Source organism: Lutra lutra, chromosome 2, assembly GCF_902655055.1.
Source record: "Lutra lutra chromosome 2, mLutLut1.2, whole genome shotgun sequence".
Taxonomy (NCBI): Eukaryota; Metazoa; Chordata; class Mammalia; order Carnivora; family Mustelidae; genus Lutra; species Lutra lutra.
In genome coordinates, this window is record NC_062279.1 from 106,044,311 (window position 1) to 106,066,745 (window position 22,435).

At 39.3% G+C, this 22,435-nt stretch overlaps 1 protein-coding gene across 3 annotated transcripts in view; it reads left to right on the top strand.

Annotated features, from left to right (window-relative positions):
• Positions 1–22,435, top strand: part of ARHGEF38 (Rho guanine nucleotide exchange factor 38) — a 141,681-nt gene that overhangs the window by 111,036 nt on the left and 8,210 nt on the right. For 2 of the 3 annotated variants that reach the window (XR_007125185.1, XM_047718136.1), the window contains exons 8-13: positions 4,882–4,986; positions 6,973–7,095; positions 11,206–11,517; positions 14,802–14,945; positions 15,749–15,947; positions 16,097–16,356. Coding sequence is in view for 2 of the 3 variants with exons in the window: in XM_047718136.1 (XP_047574092.1) it covers positions 4,882–4,986; positions 6,973–7,095; positions 11,206–11,517; positions 14,802–14,945; positions 15,749–15,947; positions 16,097–16,356 (1,143 nt within the window). In the remaining variant the exon portion in view is untranslated. The remainder of the gene's footprint in view (positions 1–4,881; positions 4,987–6,972; positions 7,096–11,205; positions 11,518–14,801; positions 14,946–15,748; positions 15,948–16,096; positions 16,357–22,435) is intronic. The other variant, XM_047718137.1, reaches the window with a different exon arrangement.

Below are 22,435 nucleotides of genomic sequence, written 5' to 3' on the forward strand. Positions count from 1 at the left end.
AAAGGAGAGAAAAGGACATGAGGACAGGGGTCAACATGGGACACCCCAGAAGTCCTGACTCTCACAATCAACCAGCACATAATCTCATCCAAGGCAATGTCCTCCTTTCATCCCTATCTTACCTCTGTTTTTTTTTTTTTTTTTTAATTTAAAAAAAAACCTCTCTTTCCTTTCAGGTTCCCTTAATGTTCATCTTAACTTTATTTCATCTATAAAAAAGGGGGGGGGGATTAGGTGCTTACCTTGGTGTGATTTTTTTCCTACCATTATTCTCTTCCTCTCTCCCACTGCCTATGTACATTATGTTACTGGATAATTGTTCTGCATCACCTGTTTAGCCTGGTTTGAACCCCTTTCATCTCAACCCCCAATAAATAATGGATGGATTAACGAAGGCTCTTAAACTTTAATGTGTGGAACAACTACCTGAGGAGCTTGCCAAAAGATTCCCAGGGCTTCTCCTGGTTCAAGGGTGCAACCTAGCGGTCTGTATTTTTACAAAACTCCAGGTGTTTTGAAGCTAAATGACCTTGAAGTAAGTGACCAAAGGAACACACTTTGAGAATCACAAGATAGAAAGTTCATGGCCTGAAGATGGATTTCAGTGGGCTTCTAATTGAAATCAAGCAGGATAGTTCTTAAGATACCATATAGTACTTTTTTTTCTTTTCATTTTCCTGATTTTATCCCTTACTATGTTAACATCTCTAAGGTTTCAATTTGAACTAGAGGCAACTGTATGGTAGGTAGTTCAGCACTGGTTGTCCTATCTATTTCACTCTTTATCTACCATGGTCTTTTTCCTTTTCTCCATTGAGCCTTTGCAGCTTTCTAACCCTAAGATAGTGGTGGCCTCTTCCTTTTCTGAATGCTTGACAAGGAGTGTTTCTCATTCTTGGCCCTGTGGACATTTGCCAGAGTCAGCGCAAGGCAGAAAGTAAGGACAGAATCTTTGAAGTCATCCAGATCTGGATTAGAATTCACTTCTGCCACTTAATTAATATTTGCCTTTGGGTACATAGCTTAAATCCAAGGGAGTCATCAAGGTTATACTAGACCTTCCACACGGAGGGCTGGTAAAATGAGGTGATGCATATGTAGAAAGTGCCTAACACCATGGGTAAGCACTCAGTACCTATTGGCTATCATCATCACCTTCATCACCATCACCATCACCATCAGCAGCAGCATTTCATATCACTGAACAGTGTATTACTGTTTACTAGCTTTTAACATCCAGACTTCTTACTTCTCACTTAGATATAAACTCCTTTATGCATGGTATATTAGTCAGGTCTTTTACTTTCTGTATTTTATGCTGTTTTGACATCTTGAAAAAGCGGCTGGCACTGAGAGATGCTCCTCCCAGGGCTAATCCATTCTTAGAGAATCCAAAGAGCTCAGCTGGGATCACTTCTTTCATAGGCGAACCAAGCAATCCTGAGTCTGTAGCCCCAAACACTTTCTCATCTATCTCTCACACACGAAAGGGGGTTCCTCTGCCTTAAGTCATCCTAGGGCCAGCTACCAGGCAAGTGGAGACCACCACGAAAGCCCAAAGCCCATGGGAATTACTCAAACTGGCCAATCCTGAACTGTTTATCCTGATCCAGGTATTTCTATAGGGTTGCCAACAAAAAAACACAATAGAGGCTCTGGCCTTGACTTTCCCCCTGCTCCTTTCTGCCACCTGACCAAAACCTGGTGATTGCCCTGTGGCCCTATAGCATGCAGTGTCCTCCTCTTTAGGACTTGTCCACTATAATCAACTCCTTCCAAGCCTTGTTTCTGTTTTCTCCTGTGGCTGTACCTACTTTACTACTCCATATCCAATATGGACGTTCTTGGATTCTGTGGTATGTATCATCCTTTATGTTCTTCTAGGGGCTCATTGGGTCCATTGCATGCAAGAAATAACTCTAGGCCCCTCTCCCAGTGCTAAACCATAATGTGAGAAGTTTGGGACATTAGGGTTTATGGTCATAGATCAGAGAGAGGAAAATCAAGTCATTTGAGCTAAAAGCAACAGTACTAAAATTGGGTTGGGAATTCAATTGTAGAAGAGACTGTAGCCTTCATAGGTATGTGTAAATGTCATGCACACAATTCTCCCCTACTCTTTAGGTTGTTACTTCTGACTTAAGACAGTTCTATTGAGGAACAATAGGCAGGTCTGAATTCTGAGCAGGTTTTGTAGAAGCTGTTACATTCTTTAACATATTTATCATCAGCTTCTGATACTTTCCAATTGTGAACTAAAAGTGAGTTGTAGGTAAAGTGGCCTGAAGGGATATTAATTAGATTTTCCCCTTAATCTTTTGAGAAGATGTCCTGTCAGCAATGAAGCATTTCACTGTTAATCAGAAAATCAGCTGCATAGGCTGAACTGCAGAAGAGATAAATCTCAAATCAGTCAATTTTGCACTTGTCAGCACCTCAAGTGAAATATTTGGTGGAGTTAAGGTATAAAACTATTACCCAAGAGGAAGATGCTATTCAATTCATCACACATGTATTGGACTCACTATACCAGACACTGTGTTAGAGATCTGGTATACAAAGAAATTCTGAATTCAGACTCCTTGGGTTTGAATCCTGGTTCTACCTATTAACATGGATAAATTTCTTTAATGTCCTGTATTATTTAGGTTAAAGGCCAAGCTCCTTTCACAAGGAGATTCCAAAACAAAGTAGTGTAAGCTGGGAAGTCATTTATATCTCTTTCTTGTAATAGTCCTAAGATGTGAGTCCAGATGGGCTCTGCTGCACAAAATTCTTTAGGATCCCAGCTGTCTCCAATTTTGTGCTGCGCTGTCCCCCAAACATGCTGTCTCCATCTGCTTGACTGAAGTTGGGTCACTGCTGTGTCTTCAGTCTTGTCCCAAAGGCAAGGTTGTAAGGCCAAAATTCAGAAGTGAAATATACCCTTTAGCTAACATCTATTTACCCAAACCAGTTATGAGGGCAGAACCAGCTGCAGGGGAGGCTGGAAAGGGTAGTCTCTAGCAGGACAGCCACATGTCCAACTTAAACTAGAGGTGCAAATCCTGCCAGTAAAAGGATGTCAGGGGAACATCCACTATTTTTGCTACAGCTCCCAAGCTTCTGTTTCTTTATCTCTGAAATGGGATTCATTGCGGCACCTATGCCATAGAGCTTTGTAAGAATCAAAATGAGAAGATGGAAAGCAGGTTTTAGCACAGTGCCTGGAACATAGTGTTTAATATATGTTAGCTATTATTAATATTAAGACAAAAAGTGCTTAATCTCCAATGCTTGCCATTTATCAGTGGAGAGAATCACTTAAATAATTAACTGGTGTTGTGAAGAGCACATGGGGGAGCAATTAATTTTCTATAGTGAAAAGAATAGGGATTCAAGGGAGGTTTTACAGAAGGGGTGACAGTTGAGTCCTTAAAAAAATGAAACAGAATTTTGCAAGGTAGAGAAAGGGACAGCAGAGTATTCCAGCAAAATAAAGCAGCATGAGAAGGGCTTGGCTGTATGAACGTAGAACTGGACAATATTTCTCATACTGTGATCCTTGAATGTCTTATTTTAGAATCATCTGGATCCCTGCCAAGATACACAAAATAAAATAGCTGGTGATGGGTCCTTGAAACCCGCATTTAAAATAATCTGCCCCAGCATATTATTCCATACATCAAACTAGATTAGAGGATAGAGGTCCTAAGACAGTCTTGAATATTGTGTGAATTACAAGGGACTATGCTACCTATTTAACCAAAAGCTTTTTAGATAGAAAATATTAAGGGGCTTAAAAATAAGATAAAATAGCACCATTCTCTGTGCACTCGGCTCTAAGGTCAACCATCTCCCCCGGACCCCACCAAGGTCCACGATCTTAAATTATCGAACCTATGAACAGAGAACAGCTATGGTTACTACCCAGTACCAAATTGAAGAGTACCCACCATGTACCACAAATCATTTGCATGTTCACACAGATTTTGCCAGCATGAAGCTGGTTCTGTTCTTTGTCAATATTGTGATAGCCAAGAAATACTTCTTACCATTAATAATAATAATACTTATGGTCTTATCAATAAAATAAGATAAAATATCTAAAAATAACTGAACACATGTGACTATTATGTTAACTCTGCTGAGTTTTCCCCACAGAGGGGCTCTTTTGGCCAAGATCACATTCAACTTTTCAAATTTGAGTTGGTAAAGAATTACCGCATTTCTTTAGCCAAGAAGCTAAATATCCTTTCTAAATTAATTGGGATGAGTCATAACAACAAAACAGTTCCATTCAAGAGATGAAATATTTATCTTATTTTAATTTTGTTTTTTTATTATATTAATTATTTTAGGAACCCTCAAAAGGGGCATAATTTCAGAGTACATATGTCATATATGCCATTATAAACTGCAGAGAAAAGTCTTCCCTCCCCCAGCTACCATCACGCAGACGAAGCTCCATGATTAACTGGCAGCGGGGGGCTTCGCTACACTAACTGAAGTTGTACGGCGCGCTTGTGCACAGCACGTACTGTGCCAAGGCAGTCAGCACTACACGGAAGGTTTTCATCTCAACAAGGAGTCTCTTTGTCATGTGCTGGGCTCATACAGCCTGTGACATTTCTTTAAAACACCAGATTTGTGGGGCGCCTGGGTGGCTCAGTGGGTTAAAGCCTCTGCCTTCAGCTCAGGTCATAATCCCAGAAGTCCTGGGATGGAGCCCTGCATTGGGCTCTCTGCTCAGTGGGGAGCCTGCTTTCCCCTCTCTCTCTGCCTGCTTCTCTGCCTACTTGTGATCTCTCTCTCTCTCTGTCAAATAAATAAATAAAATCTTTAAAAAAAACACCAGATTTGTTTGATTTATAAAAATAAATAATTTCATCTGCATTATAGGTGAAAGACAATACCTTCAATAGAGAAGAAAAGCTGTTCAGGTCTTTAGAAAAGACAGTGAGGCACTGTGTGAAGAACATTGCACTCTGTCATCAACACATCCAGGTAGGTAAGACACAACAACCGTTTCCAGTGTTTCTATGAGAAGGTATTGGTGTCCACGGTTGTTCCGAAGAGTAAATGTACATGTTTATGCCTTTTTGTGATCGAATTTATACGATAAAATTCACTGATACCGTAACAGATTTGGGAGGCTGCAAACTGCCAGTGAGGGAAGCCAAGATAGAGATGCAGGTTCCGTTCTTCGTTCGCTTATCTGCCCTGTCCTGCTCACAGTTGAAGTGGCCATGTTGTGGGGCCTTAGCTCACATGATTGACCCGTGGTGCTGGACCATCAGCACACATTCCTTTTAACTGGGGTGAGTTCATTAGTGCAAAACTGATTTGGCAGAAATTTTCTTTCTTTGTTGGATTATACTTGTATATCCCTTTCTAGTACCTAAAACACATATTTGCAAATTTAAAAGTGGGACTGAAAGGAAAGAGAAAATCAAAGGGGGACACAAGATGAAATTGGAGGAGAACTAAAGAGCCAAAAGAGCATAACATAAAGGCTGTATAAAAACTGCAGAAACCCACGTGTGGACCTCAAATTTAGCTCTAAGTCTCTGAGAAGCCAACTTATAGAAGGACATACGATTACACACCCTAGATGAACGGATCACCTCTATTTATTTTGTAACCGATGTTTCGTAATGACCCTTTTAGAGTTCTGAATGAAATTCACAGGTAGTTCAACCTTAGGTAGGTAGGTCTACATAAAAGAAAATCAATGTAAAGGAAAATAAATTCCAAAAAAATAATAAGAACTACAATATGCAAATATTCCCGCACAACCACAGTAGAAGAAAAAAGCACCCCCACTGGATTTCCAATCCCCCAGCAAGTTTTCCTGCCCTTGTTGAGACTCACTAGACATAACCAAACTGATAGAAGTGCAGTATAACTATATTCAGTAGAGAGAGAATGGATCTCTTAAAGAAGACATAGTGTCCTCAGCAACATCTTGATAATGGGCATGACTGGGAGACATAGACAATGAGTAGAATTCCATGTAACTCCGTTAACAAATGCCCCCCTTCTCATTTTCCAGTTTTTATCTTGGATATCTATTTTTGGAAGCAGATGTTTACATGCTTAGGTAAATTATCATACCAACAGAGGATTAGGTTAACAGGCATGATGATTTTGAGAAAAAGTTCCATGTTATATAACCAAGTTACATTCCTTTCTCATTTATTAACTGATGCAAAGATTTTATAATTACGTTTGCTAACCACTTCCTAAAGCTCTGCTTTCTGTGAAAAGAAAACCAAAACTTAGTTATAACAGCCAGACAGCAGTGAGAACCCTGTCCTTCATATACATTTCATGAAGTGAATGCATATGGGAACATCGACAGGAAAGTCTTCTATTTCCACTAACCCATTCAACAAAAACATGAGCATCTTCTTTTAAAAAGAGCAATAAATTCACTAAGGAAAACTGAAGACATAAATCAAAAAGGAGTGATTTCTTTTTTTAAAAAAATTATTTATTTTATTTGACAGAGAGAGAGAGAAAGAGAGAGGGAACACAAGCAGGGGGAGTGACAGGGGAGAAGCAGGCTTCCTGCTGAGTGCTGAGTGCTGCTGAGCAGTGTGACATGGGGCTTGATCCCAGGACCCTGGGACCATGACCTGAGCCAAAGGCAGATGCTAAATGACTGAACCATAAAATTAGGGATTCAGTAAGAATTGAATACTGAAGAATGGTCAATGAGGGATCTTAAGGTGGAGTCCACTTGATAAAAAAGGTGTCATACAGAGTAGTAGGAGAAAGTGACAGGGGGAAAGTAAGAAAATAGATTGTCACAAGTAAACTCATTGTATAGAGTACTCATGATGTGTTTTTCCTTTCTTTTTTTCTTTTTGGTATTAATCTCTCCATGGTAATGGAAGGTTATGGTGATGAATTACACACGTGGGATACATTTAATGGTATGGAACTTCAGAACTTTGCCCATTTTGTGACTTTGTTCTTGGGTTTTAGGATGCCATGCCCTTAGCCCTGCAGAGTGTGATGGCGCTCCAGGAGATCTCATGCAACAAAGATAAGGAGGACAGGAGCCATTCGGAGACCCCCAGTAATGTCCCAAATCCCTGCAGTGACTTTGTAAGTTATTTATATTCATAGATAAGTTAGAAAGCAGGGTTAAAAGGAAAGCTGCTTTTTATTTGTTTTTCTGGAGTTAGAAATAAAACATATACTAAAGCAAATACGAATGTCAAAATCAGCAGATTTGAACAGGAGCAGTTTTTTTTTTTTTCATTATTAACTATTTTAAAGTGAATTAGTGAAGATTTTTTCACTACAATCAAAATTTAAGAGGATTCTAGACTGATTCTAGACTTATTTTATTTATTTTTTATGGTTTTATTTATTTATTTGACAGAGAGGGAGAGCCCAAGCAGGGGGAGTGGCAGGCAGAGGGAGAAGCAGGGACCCCAAAAAGGGACTTGGTCCCACAACCCCAGGATCATGACCTGAGCTGAAGGCAGATCATGACCAGGCACCCCTGAGTAGCTATTAGAAACAACATTTTGGGGGTGCCTGGGTGGCTCAGTCAGTTGAGCATCTGCCTTCAGCCTAGGTCTTGGTCCCAGAGACCTGGGATCGAGCCCCACATTGGGCTTCTTGATCAGTGGGAAACCTGCTTCTCCCTCTGACCCTCGCCTCCCTCGTGCCCTCTCTTTCTCTCTCTTGTTCTGTCTCTCTCTCAAATAAATAAATAAAATCTTTAAAAAAAAATAAAAAATAAAATCAACATTTAGTTTAAGTTTGCATGTGATAGATGATAGATTTATTAAGTTGGCAAGCTGTGATTTTCCTAAAAGAGTCTCTGGAAAAGTCCAGAGTCCTTACAGGAAGAGTGAAGATATTCTCTGAAGACATGACTTTTATTAACACAGTATATACTGGACAGTAAAGCCTTCTTTATCGAGAACCGGTCTTTACCTATGAGTCATAAGTCTTCTGTTCTGTGGTAAAATATTCGTTTTCTAGGAGTTGTATAAAATATACAGAATTATAAAACATAGCTTGGGAATCCTTAAAATATTCTTGAACCTAGAAATACTTGGCTGGTAAATTAGTTTGAGTAGTACTAATTTTAATTTAGTATCTTTTGTTCCATAGGAATTATGATATCATAGTACTATGTTATATAGAAGCTATAATAGAATCCTTCATCATCTTGAAGATCCTTGAAAGTGGCAGTTTTGTGTTGACATTATTGGCATTTTGGGTCAGACAGTTCTTCCTTGAGAGGCCCCTGTGTTAGAGGGTGTTTAGCATTCCTGGCATACCAGGATCTAAATCTCAGTAATGTCTCCCCAGTCTCAAGTTGTGACATCCAGTAAATAGCCCCACATATTTCCCCAAATCCTAGGAAGTCATCCAACCCCACCCCCTAGTAGAAAACATTCAGAAGCATCTTATTTTGTGGTACCAGGGAATGGCAAGTCAGGATTACATCTGAACTAAGATGATCAATTAGATAAATGAGAGTGAGAGAGCAAGAGAGAGAGAGACTTTTTACAAAGTATGTTAAATGGAAACAATGTGGCTAGTTCTTTATACATTTTCTGGGCTTAATTACAGACTGCCCATTTTAGAAAAGTCCTTAAGAGTTTGCTCTTTAGCTTAATCCCAATATATTAAGTCGGTAAGTATTTATTGAGCACCATATAACAGCATGGTATACAGCTTCCCCTCAGCAAGCATGTCCAGAATTTGGTGGGAGAAGAGTGGTGTTCTTCCCCTTCTTGCATGAAACCACAAGATGATAAATTAAGCTAAATTAAAATAATTATCAGAATGATCAATATAAGAGTGATTTTTTTTTTTTTTTTACTTACGAATAAAGTATATGAAACTCCTTTTTAAAAATCAAATGTTGGGGCATCTGACTGGCTTGGTGGGTTAAGGCCTCTGCCTTCAGCTCAGGTCATGATCCCAAAGTCCTGGGATCGAGCCCCACTTCGGGCTCTCTGCTCAGTGGGAAGCCTGCTTCCCCCTCTCCCTCTCTGCCTGCCTCTCTGCCTACTTGTGATCTCTGACAAATAAATAAATAAAATCTTTTAAAAAATCAAATGTTAATAAGAATTCAAAAATCTATCTAAAGGCAGAGCAGTGTTTTTATCTAACCTTGAAAAATATTTATCTACCTTGAAAAATACTTGCTTACATGTTTTGAACAGGAAAAAATATTAAAAGAAAATCTGATTCTTATTTGTTCCAATCATAATTCCTATACCCAGGTGAATTGGAATTGGTTTAAGTCTATGGTCACAGGATATATATATATATATATATGTATGTACATACATATATATATACACACACATATGTATTATATGTATATATATAGTAATTATGTATATAGTAATTATGTTGTAATATTATAATTACCTGTAGAATCCAGCCAAGTTATAATATAATAATTTATCAGAACAGTAAACAGATTCTTTGCTTAGTCAAAGGAGTCATTAAACAGTCTGAAACTATATTTTGATTATTTTATAAGCTAGACATCAAATTTAATCTGTGTAGTCTATTGCTAGCACCAGTCAGAGATTGGCTTCCTCTCTCTTGTGGATTTCCTGTCAGTTCAGACAAAGTTATCACAGGTTGTTTAATTAATAAAAGCTGCTGTTCAGATGCTGATTCCTTAGGACATCTTTCAGGGTACAAAAGAAAAACTTGCTTCTAAATTGCTGTAATATAATCATGTAACCCACGCATATATGACAAAGCATAAAGTCGGCAGTCAGCAAACGTAAGATACCAGGGTGCTTCGGAATAGAGGGGGAGGAAAGAGAAATGGAAGAAAGTAAATCTAGGATGTTCAGGTGCTGGCATGGGGTTGGAGGTTAATATGAAGTTTATTTTCAATATTTCAAACCTAAAAATGGAACAATTTAAGAAACAGAACCAGCATCAGCTTAGTCCTTCAATGTGTTTAAAGAGAAAGCAGTAACTCTGTTGTCATTCCTCTTTTTTTTTTTTTAAGACTATTTATTTGGGGTGCCTGGGTGGCTCAGGCATTAAGCGTCTGCCTTGGGCTCAGGTCATGATTCCAGGGTCCTGGGATCAAGCCCCACATTGGTCTCCTGCTCAGCGGGAAGCCTGCTTCTCCCTCTCCCACTCACCCTGCTTGTGCTCCTTCTCCTTCTCTTGCTGTGACTCTCTCTGTCAAATAAATAAAAATCTTAAAAAAAAAAAAAGACTATTTATTTGAGAAAGAAAGAGCGCAGAGGAGAGGGAGCACACGACCAGGGGATGGGGCAGAAGCAGAGAGAGAAACAGACTCCCGACTGAGCAGAGAGCCTGATGTGGAGCTAGATCCCAGGACCCCAGGATCACAACCTGAACTGAAGGCAGATGCTTAACTGCCTGAGCCACCCAGGTGCCTTCTGTTGTCATTTCTATCACAGGAGCAAAACACCTAATTAAGGAGGTACTTATCTGTATAGGATATGAAGTTCCACTACCCAAAATGAGCCATCAGGGTAGCCGGGTATTTGGGCAGATGTGGGAGGACTAGGATACAGTCTTTTCTGAGACTACCTTCATTGTCAGCAAAGGAAGGGAATAATATGGTGAGTCATTTGCACAGTCTTAGTGGTCAGAGACCAGAGTTTGCCTTCCAACACATGGACTAAAATAACTCCACTTGACTCTGGGATTAGAAAGAAGGGGAAGAGCAAAGTGCTGAAGATGACCCCAATGACAAAACCCAATGCCTGTAGAGAGAAAGATGGAATGCATTTTGGGTGTGTAGGCTTTAGCTTTTGTATTCCTCTTCTTGCTTTTACATTCAGTGTTAGACTCTAGAGTCATTGTTTTAAGTCTTTTGAGCAGATTTAGCTAGACAAAAAAAAAATCACATTCTCTCTTGTTTTTAAGATTTTATTTATTCATTTGAGAGTGAGAACAGGAGCAGAGGGGAGAGGGTGAGGGAGAAACAGACTTCCTGCTAAGCAGGGAGCCTAGTATGGGGCTTGATCCCAGGACCCAGAGAGATCATGACCTGAACAGAAGGCATATGCTTAACCATCTGAGCCACCCATGCATGTCAGATCACAAGGTCTCTTCATTTGGCTACAGAATTTCCCATGGTCCTCTGAGCTCCTGCAGGGAGGAAGTAAGCCTACTGGCGATAGCACAGGACCTGTACTGGTTGCTCCTTACTCTGTCACAGGATTGCTTTTCTCTCGGCAGGCAGCCCATTTACAGAGGCTCGTCCTGATGCCACTGTCGGCCCTGCTGTCCTTATTCACGGGGCCGCAGAAGCTCATCCAGAAACGCTATGACAAACTGCTGGACTGCAACAGCTCCCTACCACGGGTAGCTGGAGATGAGACAGACTTGGCCAAAAAGGAGTACGAGGCCCTCAATGCCCAGCTCGTCGAGGAGCTCCAGGTGTTCAACCAGGCTGCTCGAAAGATTCTGTGGAACTGTCTGTGCAGTTTCATGGCTCTCCTCAGAGACCTGACCCTCGAGGCTCAGCAGGTTTACTCCACAGTGGCGCCGGTAAGCTCCGCACCAGCACCTGCCTAGCGAGGCCAGCAGGATCTGCGAGAAACCATAGCCCTGTGAAACGGCCTTGATCACAGTGTGCACATGTGCGGTGCATGTGCACACGTGGCGGGCACTGAACTGAAGCTAGTCACACAGTCTTTCAATTTCTTTCTCTTTTCTCCTCAGGAAACTTTCCTAGTTCATGTTTATTGTGATTTCCACACCTTAGTTCTTCTTGGAGGTTTCTTTTCAAAAGCCAAACACCTTTTAGCTCCAAACTGCATGATGCTTTGCTGAAGCTTATCAATTTGTATTTTGTATTCTCTTCCTATTCAACGGTTCTTTAATGCTAACCATGACTACTTAAGACATGGATCCAAAAAGAAGGTCATCTCAGTGTAAAGACAGAAGCAGGAAAACTGTCAAGCCAGTCTTTTTTTTTTTGTTTTCTTTTGTTTTCCTCTATGGAAAAAAGTCTAGGGGGTGTGTGTGCGTTTGCGTGTAATTTAGCTTTCCGTTAAGATATGATTTTATGACTATTTTCCTGAAGAAGAAGAATGATATTTACAAGCTACTATCAACTTAAAAGAATCAGTGTGGTTTCTTTGCCCTTTGTTTCAATTAGTTCTTTTTCAGCTGGTTAGATATTTAATGGACAACATTTGGAGGAAAATTAATTGTCCTGACTTTATTTTTTACTGTGCATTTAATTAACTTTTAACTTATCCTTTGAATTAAATTAAGTTGAAAAAGCAGGTGCTACATTTACCTGGTTCAAAAGGCAAAACTACATAAAAACATATAAGCAGTCTCACACAGACTCCTGTTCCCTAACCACCCATCTCCTACCATCACCGCCATTGTTACTAGTTTAGCCGTTTAGGGTTTCTTCATGCCGTTAGAAGTAAATGAAAATATGTATCTATTTTTCCTGGAGAAAACCAGGATATTATGGCACCATCCTGCAATTTGCCTTTTAATCTCCTCAGGGTGCACCGTGTCAGCACAGACAGCTTTCTCATCCCTTTGATAGCTTTATGCTAGTCTACTGTGTTGCTCTACAATAGGGTATAACCAGCCCCTTGTTTTTGGGATAACAACTTTTGAGATATAATTCACATACCATATATTCCACCCATTTAAAGTACACAATTCTGTGGTTTTTAGTATTTTTACAAGAGTTGTGTAACCATCACCACAATCAATTTTAGAACATTTTATCACCCTCAAAAGAAACCCAGTACCATTAGCAGTGAATCCACATTTTCCCCAAACCCCCAGCCCTAAGAAACCCCAATCTACTTTCTATCTTTGCAGATTTGCCTATTCTGGACATTTCATATAAATAGAGTTATATAATATGTGGCTCTTTGTGATGTGCTTCTTTCACTTAGCGTAATGTTTTCAAGGTTTGTCCATGTTGTAGTGTGTTTCAGAACTTCATTCTTTTTATTTCCAAATAATATTTCATTGTATAGATATGCCACATTTTATTTATCTGTCATCAGTGGATGGACATCTGGGTTAAATTTCTACTTTTTGGCTACTATGAATACTGCAGCTAGAAACATTCAAGGTCTTGGTGGAGGTTTGTTTTCATTTCTCTTGGGTACAATTCTAGGAGTAGAATTGCTGGATCATATGCTAACTGTGTACCTTTCAAGAACTGCCCGACTTTTCCCAAGCGACTGTACTATTCTACATTCTCAACAGTGTTGACTGAGTTTCCATTTCCTTACATCTCTCTGTCTTCTGTTTTATAGCCATCCCAGTGGGTGTGAAGTGATATCTCATTATGGTTTTGGTTTGCAGTTCTTTGATCATCCTCCTACCTTAAACTTTTTAAACTGAAGTATAGCTTACATACAGTAAAGTGCATCAGTCTAAAGTGTACATCTCAGTGTGTATTTGCAAATAAATACATCTGTGTAACCACCATCCAGATCTAGATATTAGCCCTTTTCAGTGCTCCATAACAGCCACTCATGACCATTTTTTGCCTCCCGCCCCTCAAAGGTAACAAGTTTTCTGATCTGTGTTACCACAGACTGTTATGCCTGGTTTGTATCTCCCCAAAATGGAATCATACAGTACTTAGGGTTTTACGTATCAATCTATTCTATTCCTAGTGATGGCCATTTGGATGATTCCAATTGTCTACAACTGCATAACAAATTATATCAAACATGGTAACATGTAGCAACCAATGGTCATTTATTACTGCTGTGGTTCTGAAGGTTCCCTGGGCTCGGGGCAGTCATTCTCAGTGTCTCTGTGACGTTGCAGTCTCATAATAGCTGGGGCTAGAGTCATCTCAAAGACTTCCACAAGCCCATGTTTGGGGTGGGAGATGTGATGATGATAGAAGACTCAAATAGTTGGGGACCAGGACAGCTGGGGCTCCATAGACCTCCCCCAACCTGACCTTTCAACATGGTTTTTTGATATGGGGCCCCCAGTGCAACTGGACTTCCTCCATGACCACTAAAGTCTGTCAGAGTGAGTGTCCCAAGAGAAACCAGCAGAAACCGAGTAGTCTCTTTTAGCCTAATCTTTAAAGTCAGATAGCATCACTTCTGTTCATTTCCATAGTCTATTCAAGGAGACAATTCTAAAAACCCAATCACTTTTGAGGAGAGAGGACATGGACTCCCCCTCTTGATGAGAGACATGTCAAAGAATTTGCTGATTTTTTTAAAAACCACCACAGCCTCTTCACCAATGCTTTCTGTTTTAGTTTCTTTCTCCTTCCCCCTATCCATTCCTACCACTTTGGAGGACCCTACTGCCATTGATTCCTAAGCCCTTCTTCCAGAATTCCTTTGCTTTTTATTTCTCTTCTATTCTTTTATTTAGGTCTGTACTTTTATTATTTTATTTAAAGATTTATTTTTTTGAAAGAGAGAGAGAGCACAAGCTGGGGGTGGGGGATGGGAGTCAGGCAGAGGGAGAGGGTGAAGCAGACTCCCCCAGTGAGCAGGGAGTCTGATGTGGAGCTCAATCCCACGATCCAGAGACCATGACCTGAGCCGAAGGTAGACACTTAACTGATGGAGCCACCCAAGCACCCCTAGGCTTGAGTCTTTAAAAACAATTATCCCTATCATTTTAGTGAGGTTTCTGGAGACAGGAAATCAGACCATTTTTATCCAAAAGTTCTAACATTGCCTTATTATTATTATTTCTTTTTTGGTGGTGCTATCTTACACTTTCTCTGTTTGTCACAACTCTACTAAATTTAATACCTAATATGGTTGAATAGTTTGAGAGCAATGCCCTACCATTTCTCCCTATAGGTACCACTGTTGGACTCAAGAATCTCTGAAATTCAGAATCGAGTACTAGAAGAGGTTCAAAATCTTAATTTTGTGAAGGACAATGGTGCTACTTTTATTGAGAGGAAACTTAGTTTTGAAAAGAAGAAGTCTGTGCAAATTCTGGTGAGTTAGATAGTATTCGTGACAAGGACTCTCTCACCTCTTTTCCTTGTTCAAATCATGTTATATTATTTTCCAAATCACTTATCTCATTTTAATAACCTGTAATTTACCAACCTATTATACGTAGGATTTCTTGTTTATTTCTACTTTCTGTATTATGAGTTCTGTAAGGTCATAGATTTTTTTATCTGTTCTGTACGTGATATATTCCAAGCTGTTAAAATGGTGCCTGACAACAGATATAAATATCTGTTGAATGAATGAAGAGAATTTTATAGAGCAAAATTGCAGTAGTTCCACTCTTTCCTTTTTCTAGATAAGGAATCCTCAGCTCCAGAGATGAAGTGGCTTTTTCAAAATCACTGGAGGCAGACCTGGGAGGGGTCTAGACCTCTTGCCTTCTGACTAATTTACCGATATTTTTTCCCAGAAAAAGACATGCAAATGTGCAACTTAATTAAATATTATTTATCAAGTGCTTAATATACAAGGGATTGTCTACAGGATGGCCAAAATTAAAAATTATTCCATCCAAGAGGGATTAGAACCTCTGCCTTCTTACAATCAGTTGAATTTTCTTTTTTCTCTGCAACACTGCCCTCATGTGCTAACTGGAGAATTTTTCACTGCATAACTGGAACAGTTGCTTCACAATAATAACTCCATCAACGCTTCAACAATGAAATCATCCCAAATCAATGTATGGCTTCCACATTTAAAAAAATCTCCAAAGAAGGAAGCTTTGCAGCTCAGTGAGAATTCTAACATCTATCTATTTCCAAATTTCTCCTTCCTTCTCCCAGCCAGAAGTGCCCCGTCAAACTGACATTCACCGCTCCAAACTACTATCCACATATGGTAAAGAAGAACTCTACCAAGCGAAACGCAAGTGTAACGCTACCCAAGAATATGACATCAATCTTCTGGAAGGGGAGTTGGTGGCTGTGGTGGAACAGAAGGATCCGCTGGGAAGTACAAGCAGGTGGCTTGTTGATACAGGAAGTAAGTTTTTGGCCTAAAACGTGCAGAACTACCATCTTTTTTCAAATTGAGATTTTCCCAGGAGCCTCTCTGGGCTTGTCTAAACCCCAATGTTTGGTGAGGGTCCATACAAATGACCTTGTTTCTTCTTTCTTTTAATTCTTATCCAGTTATAAAAGGATATGTATATTCCTCCTTCTTAAAACCCTACAATCCAGCGAAAGTACAGAAGGTGGACACTGAGAACAGGTTTGGTGATGATGATTTTGATAACATCAGCCTCTTTGTGTCCTCGCGGCCAGCTAGTGACAGTGTCACTGGCACCCCGGAAAGTAGCATATGTGATAGCAGCTCATCTCTTAGCGGTACATGTGGAAAGTTTGAAACAAACAGCACGGACATTGACAATTCTCAAGAGGTAGATGATCAGGTAAGAATGTGTACCTTGAAGTGACCCTGCTTGGCTCTTCAAATCATGAAAGGTGTTCTCTCTAACAGCGTTCTATGTTACTGTAAGGCTTGATGGAAGAATGTCAGCTTTGACAGCAAGGAGACCTCGCTCTCTGAACACTTATTCTCTGTGCCCCTTCTTGCAAGGAATTGCATTCTCTGAGCCTGTCTCACCAAATGAGGGAAAGAGGACCATAATTGCTATGTTGCAGGCTTGATGCAAGGAATAGGGAAAATGTGTACATGTAAAGTAGCCAACTCACAGTAGACACTCAGTAAGTAGTAATTGTTACCATTACTACCCTGCTGTCATGTACTCAGAGTGGAGCAAAGACGGTCTTTTTATACTCCTACATCAGAGAAAAACAGTTCAATACTGAGCAGACTGCCACCATAAGGAGCAGGTGGAAAATTGTCCATGATTCCTCTAAGAGTGGTATCTTCATTAAGCTATCTATATAATCAGCCATTTTTGATCTCTCGTATAATTCCATATACTATATACTAAAATCATTAAGAGCTACCTTTCCCGTGTTCACCAAAGCAGAGACTAAGAGGATCACTCTTTCACAAAAAAAGTTAACTATAATGTAGGCTTCCTTTTTATTACCTCAGAAAGCTTTAGTGTGCTTAACTGTTAATCTTTCAAGTGGTGACCAACTAACTGCTTCTCTTTTTTAACTTGCTTTTTCTGTTAGTGGCTTTTTCTTTATTAATTTAAATTTGTTTTTTCTAAGAGTAATACATGTTATTTGTGAGAAGTTAAAATGGTGTAAAGATATACATAAGTTAGGGCGCCTGGGTGGCTCAGTGGGTTAGGCCGCTGCTTTCCCCTTGAGTCATAATCTCAGGGTCCTGGGATGGAGTCCTGAGTCGGGCTTTCTGCTCAGCGGGGAGCCTGCTTCCCTCTCTCTGCCTACTTGTGGTCTCTCTCTGTCAAATAAATAAATAAAATCTTTAAAAAAAAAAAAGACACACATAAATTAAAAGTGAAGTTCTTTATTCCCTTCTCACCTAACCCTACCCTTCACGGACATATTAGGGTTTATCTTTTCAGACAGTCTCTGTGCAGGTACAAACACATATATTTATTCCAGTGGAAATATGTATATGTTACATAATTTGTTTGCTTTTTTTCCCCTACTTAACAATGTATCTTAGACACAATAGCGCCTAAATATCTACCTTAGTCCTTAAAAAATTCTGAATAACAATTTATTTTGTGGATAGATCTTAGTTCATGTCACTATTACCCTAATAAAAGACATTCAGAATATTTGTGGGGGGGGGGGGTTAAGATTTCAAATTATTTCAGGCAAGATCCTTGTTCATCTATTTTTGTGCACTTATATGAGTATATACATAGGACAAATGCCTAATAATATTGGAGGGTCAAAGGGTATATATATCTAAAGTCTTGACAGATACTGCCATACTCCCCTCAGAAATAGTTCACCCATTTATTCTCTTTTATAATGACACATTGATTATTGTCCAATTCATTATGAATTTTTAAAAAATCTTTATGAAGGACTTATTTACATGCCATAAAATTCATCCATTTTAAGTGTATAATTCAATGGCTCTTAGTATATTTACAGAGCTGTGCAACTATCGCCCCAGTCCAATTTTAGAGCACTCCCTTCACCTGCCTGCCCCAGCCCCAGGAAATTACGAATTTACTTTCTTTCTCCATATATTTGACTTTTGGTGTATTTTGTATTAATGGATTCGGATACTACATGGAGTCTTGCAGCCGGCTTCTCTCATTTAGCAGAATGTTTCTGAGAGTCGTCCATGTTGTGGTATATGTATGTACTTTGTTGCTTCTTATCACCCAATCACCCAATAGTATTGCATTCTATGGGTATAGCATATTTCGTTTATCCATTCACCAGTTGACAGACATTTTGGGTATCAACAAGTCTTTGTGAGGATTTCATTTCTTTTGAGTAGCTACCTAAAAGTAGAATTGCTTGTTGAAACGGTGAATTTATATTTAACTTTTTAAAGAAACTGCCACACTGTTTTTCAAAGGGGCTGCACGTTTTGTATACCCACCAGCCAAGTGTGGGGTTGTGAGCGGTAGTTTCTTCACATCCTCACCTTCTTGCCTTTTTTGTTATTATGATAGTCACTCTAACGGGTGGGCCTGGTAGCTCATTGTGGTTTTAATTTGCATTTGACTAATGCTGTTGAGTATCTTTCATGTACTTATCAGCCATTCCTGCATTTTCTCTGGGGAAATGTGTATTCAAATATTTGACCATTTTACAAATTGGGTTGCTCTCCTTCTTATTACCCAGTTGTGAAGAGTTCTTTGTATACTTTGTATGCAAGGTCTCTATCAGATATAATGTGTAAATAATTTCTTCCAGTCGTGACTGATTCTAAACTCATCTGGACATTACTGTATGTTTCTATCACTCTTCTGTCTTGAAGTTTCAAAGCACTGTTTTTTCTACTACTGGTTCACTTTCTTAGTTTATTCCAAGTTTCTAGAAAACAAAATAATATTATAATACCAATAGATTACTGAAATGTTATCAGTAAAATCTGTAGCTGGGATTAAATATCCGAGTAGACTTTGACTTATCCCTATAACCTAGAAGGACAGAAATTGGAGGACCAAGTTTGTCAAGGCACCCTGAAGCTGGCTTGATGTGGAGCTCTAGTTACTACTATACAGAGACTTTTGGAGTAAGTGTCTCACTAAGGCTCTTTTGGCATGGGATTTGTAGTCTATTTCCTAATAGCTACTACTGTGTAGTAATTCTCTTTGAGTAATCCTATCAATATGTTTCATGCAAATTAGGTCCATTAGAAGTTTCCTTTACCAAGAAAGGGAAAAAAATGAGATAATTTTCCTTTGCTCAAAACAAAGTATATTGAGAGTGTCTCTTCATAGAGCACTATCTGTTCTTTTCCTTTGAGTTTGGAACCAATTCAAAATAGACGTTAGTGTCAGGGATGGACATATAAGCGCTATTCCTAACAAAACTGGATTAGAAAATGCAGCTTGGATCAGTGGCCACATGGGATCCCTGAATACTTTCCTCTGTGTTAAAATAATTGAGTCCATATTGCAGGCTTCTCTTGTGTATGAACAAAGTCTGTCCCAGTAAATTTATTGAGTTGAAGACAATGCATCTGTTAGAAACCCCAGTAGGAGTGAGAAGACCACATAGGAATATTTCCCTTAATGTTTTAATTCCAGTCAACAGAGGTACCTGGGCTAGTGGTTTTCAGGCTTTTCCAATTATGCAACTACTGTTCAACCCTTGGAAATAGGAGGAAAACCTTGTGTGATCTTCCTAATCCTTACCAGAAGGCTGATGTTTCATTCTGTTGACTCCTACAAGGTGTGGAGAAGAAAATGGTTAACCCCCATACTCATGGTGTGACAATCTAACTGAGCAATGAACACATTATAGAAGTCCCTATAAGGTGATTGAAAAGTGGGAATAAATTATATCTTTTTTGTGAACAGTGAGAATACAGTGTATATTGTAATATGCATATTTGAGGCACACTACAAAGCAATTTTCTGTGTGGCTGTTTAGACTTTTGTTCTTGATTTTATTTTTATCATCAGGAACATCAACTCAGACCTGTATTGGTTTAAGTGGATAACACTTTGTGTCACCATTTCTTCCCTATCCTTTCTTACTGTGGCAGTAATATTTTTTCTTCTTTCTTCCAGAACTGAAGTAACATATTGCCATTGGTGTTGTAGGCTGTAATCTACTTTTACTGATGGTTTTAGTGGACCCTGACAAGGAGAGGTAGATGGCTAGCTTTGGCCTATACCTGATATTCAGGAGGCACCGCTGGGGTCCTAAAAATCAGACATAAATAGGCAAGTTCAGACTGACTTCAGACTAGCGGCTCTGTGATTTTTATACTCAAGCTGAATTTTTAATGTGGACTCCAAGAATAAAGGGATCTATGAATGGACTTTGGAAGGATTTATAAATCCCTTCAAATATGTCGGACATTTTGTGCATTATGTGATTATGTGCATAACTATGGTAAAAGAAGTACATAGCTTTCCAAAGATTTTCAAAGGGAAATTCTATTTAAATAGGTTAAAAACCACTGCTCTAGAGACTTAACTTGCTTATCCATTCTCCCACCCACTCAAGGAAAAAAATTGTTGGATTAAGAGCCTCCCGCATTTTCTATAATGGTTCTAGTGGATCAGACATCTTATGGGTCAGGTGAAAATGTAACGTATTATCTATAACGGGGCACTTTTGTTAATGAAAGGGAGTGTTTACTGGATAACTGTGACATGTATAATTGGGAAGTATGGTCGTTCTACTATTTGGTGCCTAAGAACCAATCCATTCAGATTCCTCCATTCACATTTCATGCAGAAAGCATGGACTTTCTCTGGATGTTTTAGAATCTCCCTAAATGATGATCCAGAGCCCTTGGAGAATAATGGGGAGGAGGTAATGGATATTTGCAACCTGGCGGTACTGATTTATACTAAAGGACTTAATCTTTAATTTCTTTACTCATGACTTTGTGATCTATCAAAAAATATAACAAAAACAAACCAATATGCCTTCCTTTCTAATGTATTCTCCCCTTTTGTCCACCAAAGAATAATGACCTGATTTGTATTAGTTTTCACTGCCGCATAACAAATCCTCTCAAACTAAGTGGCTGAAAACAACATAAATGTACTATCTCACCATTTCTGGGGTCAGAAGTCCAGGCACAGCTTAGCTGGGTGCTTGGCTTGGCGTGTCACATTGCTACAGTCCAGATGCTTACTGGCCTGTGTTCCTCCCTGAAACTCTTGAGTTCTCTTCCAAGCCTGTGATTGTTGGTAAAACACAGTTCCTTGTTCTGGTAGGACTGAGGCCTCTGTTTTCTTCCTGGCAATGAGCCAGGGACCACTTTCACTAATGGCAGGCTGCACTCTGACCCCTGCCATGTGTCTAGGTCTGTAGGCAGGTCACAACATGGCTATCTGTTTCTTCAAGGCCAACACATGAGCATCTCTCTGGTTTTAAATTTCTCCCTTCAGAAATGGCCTGAACCCTCTCTCAAAGGGCTCACCTGCTTAAGTCAGGCACATTTAGCACCATCTTTGTCTGATTCAAGGTCAGTGTATTAGGGACCTTACTATGTAGGACATGATCAACAGGCAATGCCCATCTTAGGGCTATGCCTATCACAGTATCTAAGATGTCTTGCCTGGTAAGCAAGGTATAGGACTAATGGGATGAGGTCTTCCGTACTTCTCAGGTTTAACAATGGGTCAACCCAATGTTAGAGGGAAGTTCAATGTCTGAGAATCAGTGCTGTTTCCTTCCCATCCACTCCCCACATAAATAGTACTGAGGACATAATTTTTGAATTTTATTCATTTATTTTTTTTAAGATTTTATTTATTTATTTGACAGAGATCACAAGAAGGCAGAGAGGCAGGCGGGGGTGGGGGGTGGGGAAGTAGGCTCCCTGCTGAGCAGAGAGCCCAATATGGGGCTCCATCCCAGGATCCTGGGATCTTGACCTGAGCCGAAGCCAGAGGCTTTAACCCGCTGAGCCACGGAGATGCCCCATAATTTTTGAATTTTGAACTTCTGAAAGGTTGTTTTGGCACTAATTCACTGTCTGGTCCTTCACCTTTACATGTTTCAGCTACATTTGATGATAATGCTACATGTCTAATATGTCATTGTTTAGAAAGTGCTTCAAAAACCAGCAGGATGTAATATAATATATTTAAGTAGTCATTAAAATGATGCTTTAGAGAGCTGTTTATTGACTTGAAAAGGTTGTCAAATATATTTTAAAGTAAAAAGCAGGTTGCAAAAATTATGTATACTATAATTTCGTGTTTATTGTCACTTTAGGTAGGTAGTTAGAAGAAAAAAAAGGAAGAAGAGAAGGACAAGGGAAAGAAGGGAAGAAATATAGGTATTAATACAGTTGGGTGATTTCTTATTACCTTTATTTAAAATCATTTCTTTATTAAAAATTATGTGCATAACAGACCTGTACCCCTGGGGATAAAAATATATTATATATTTATAAAAAGT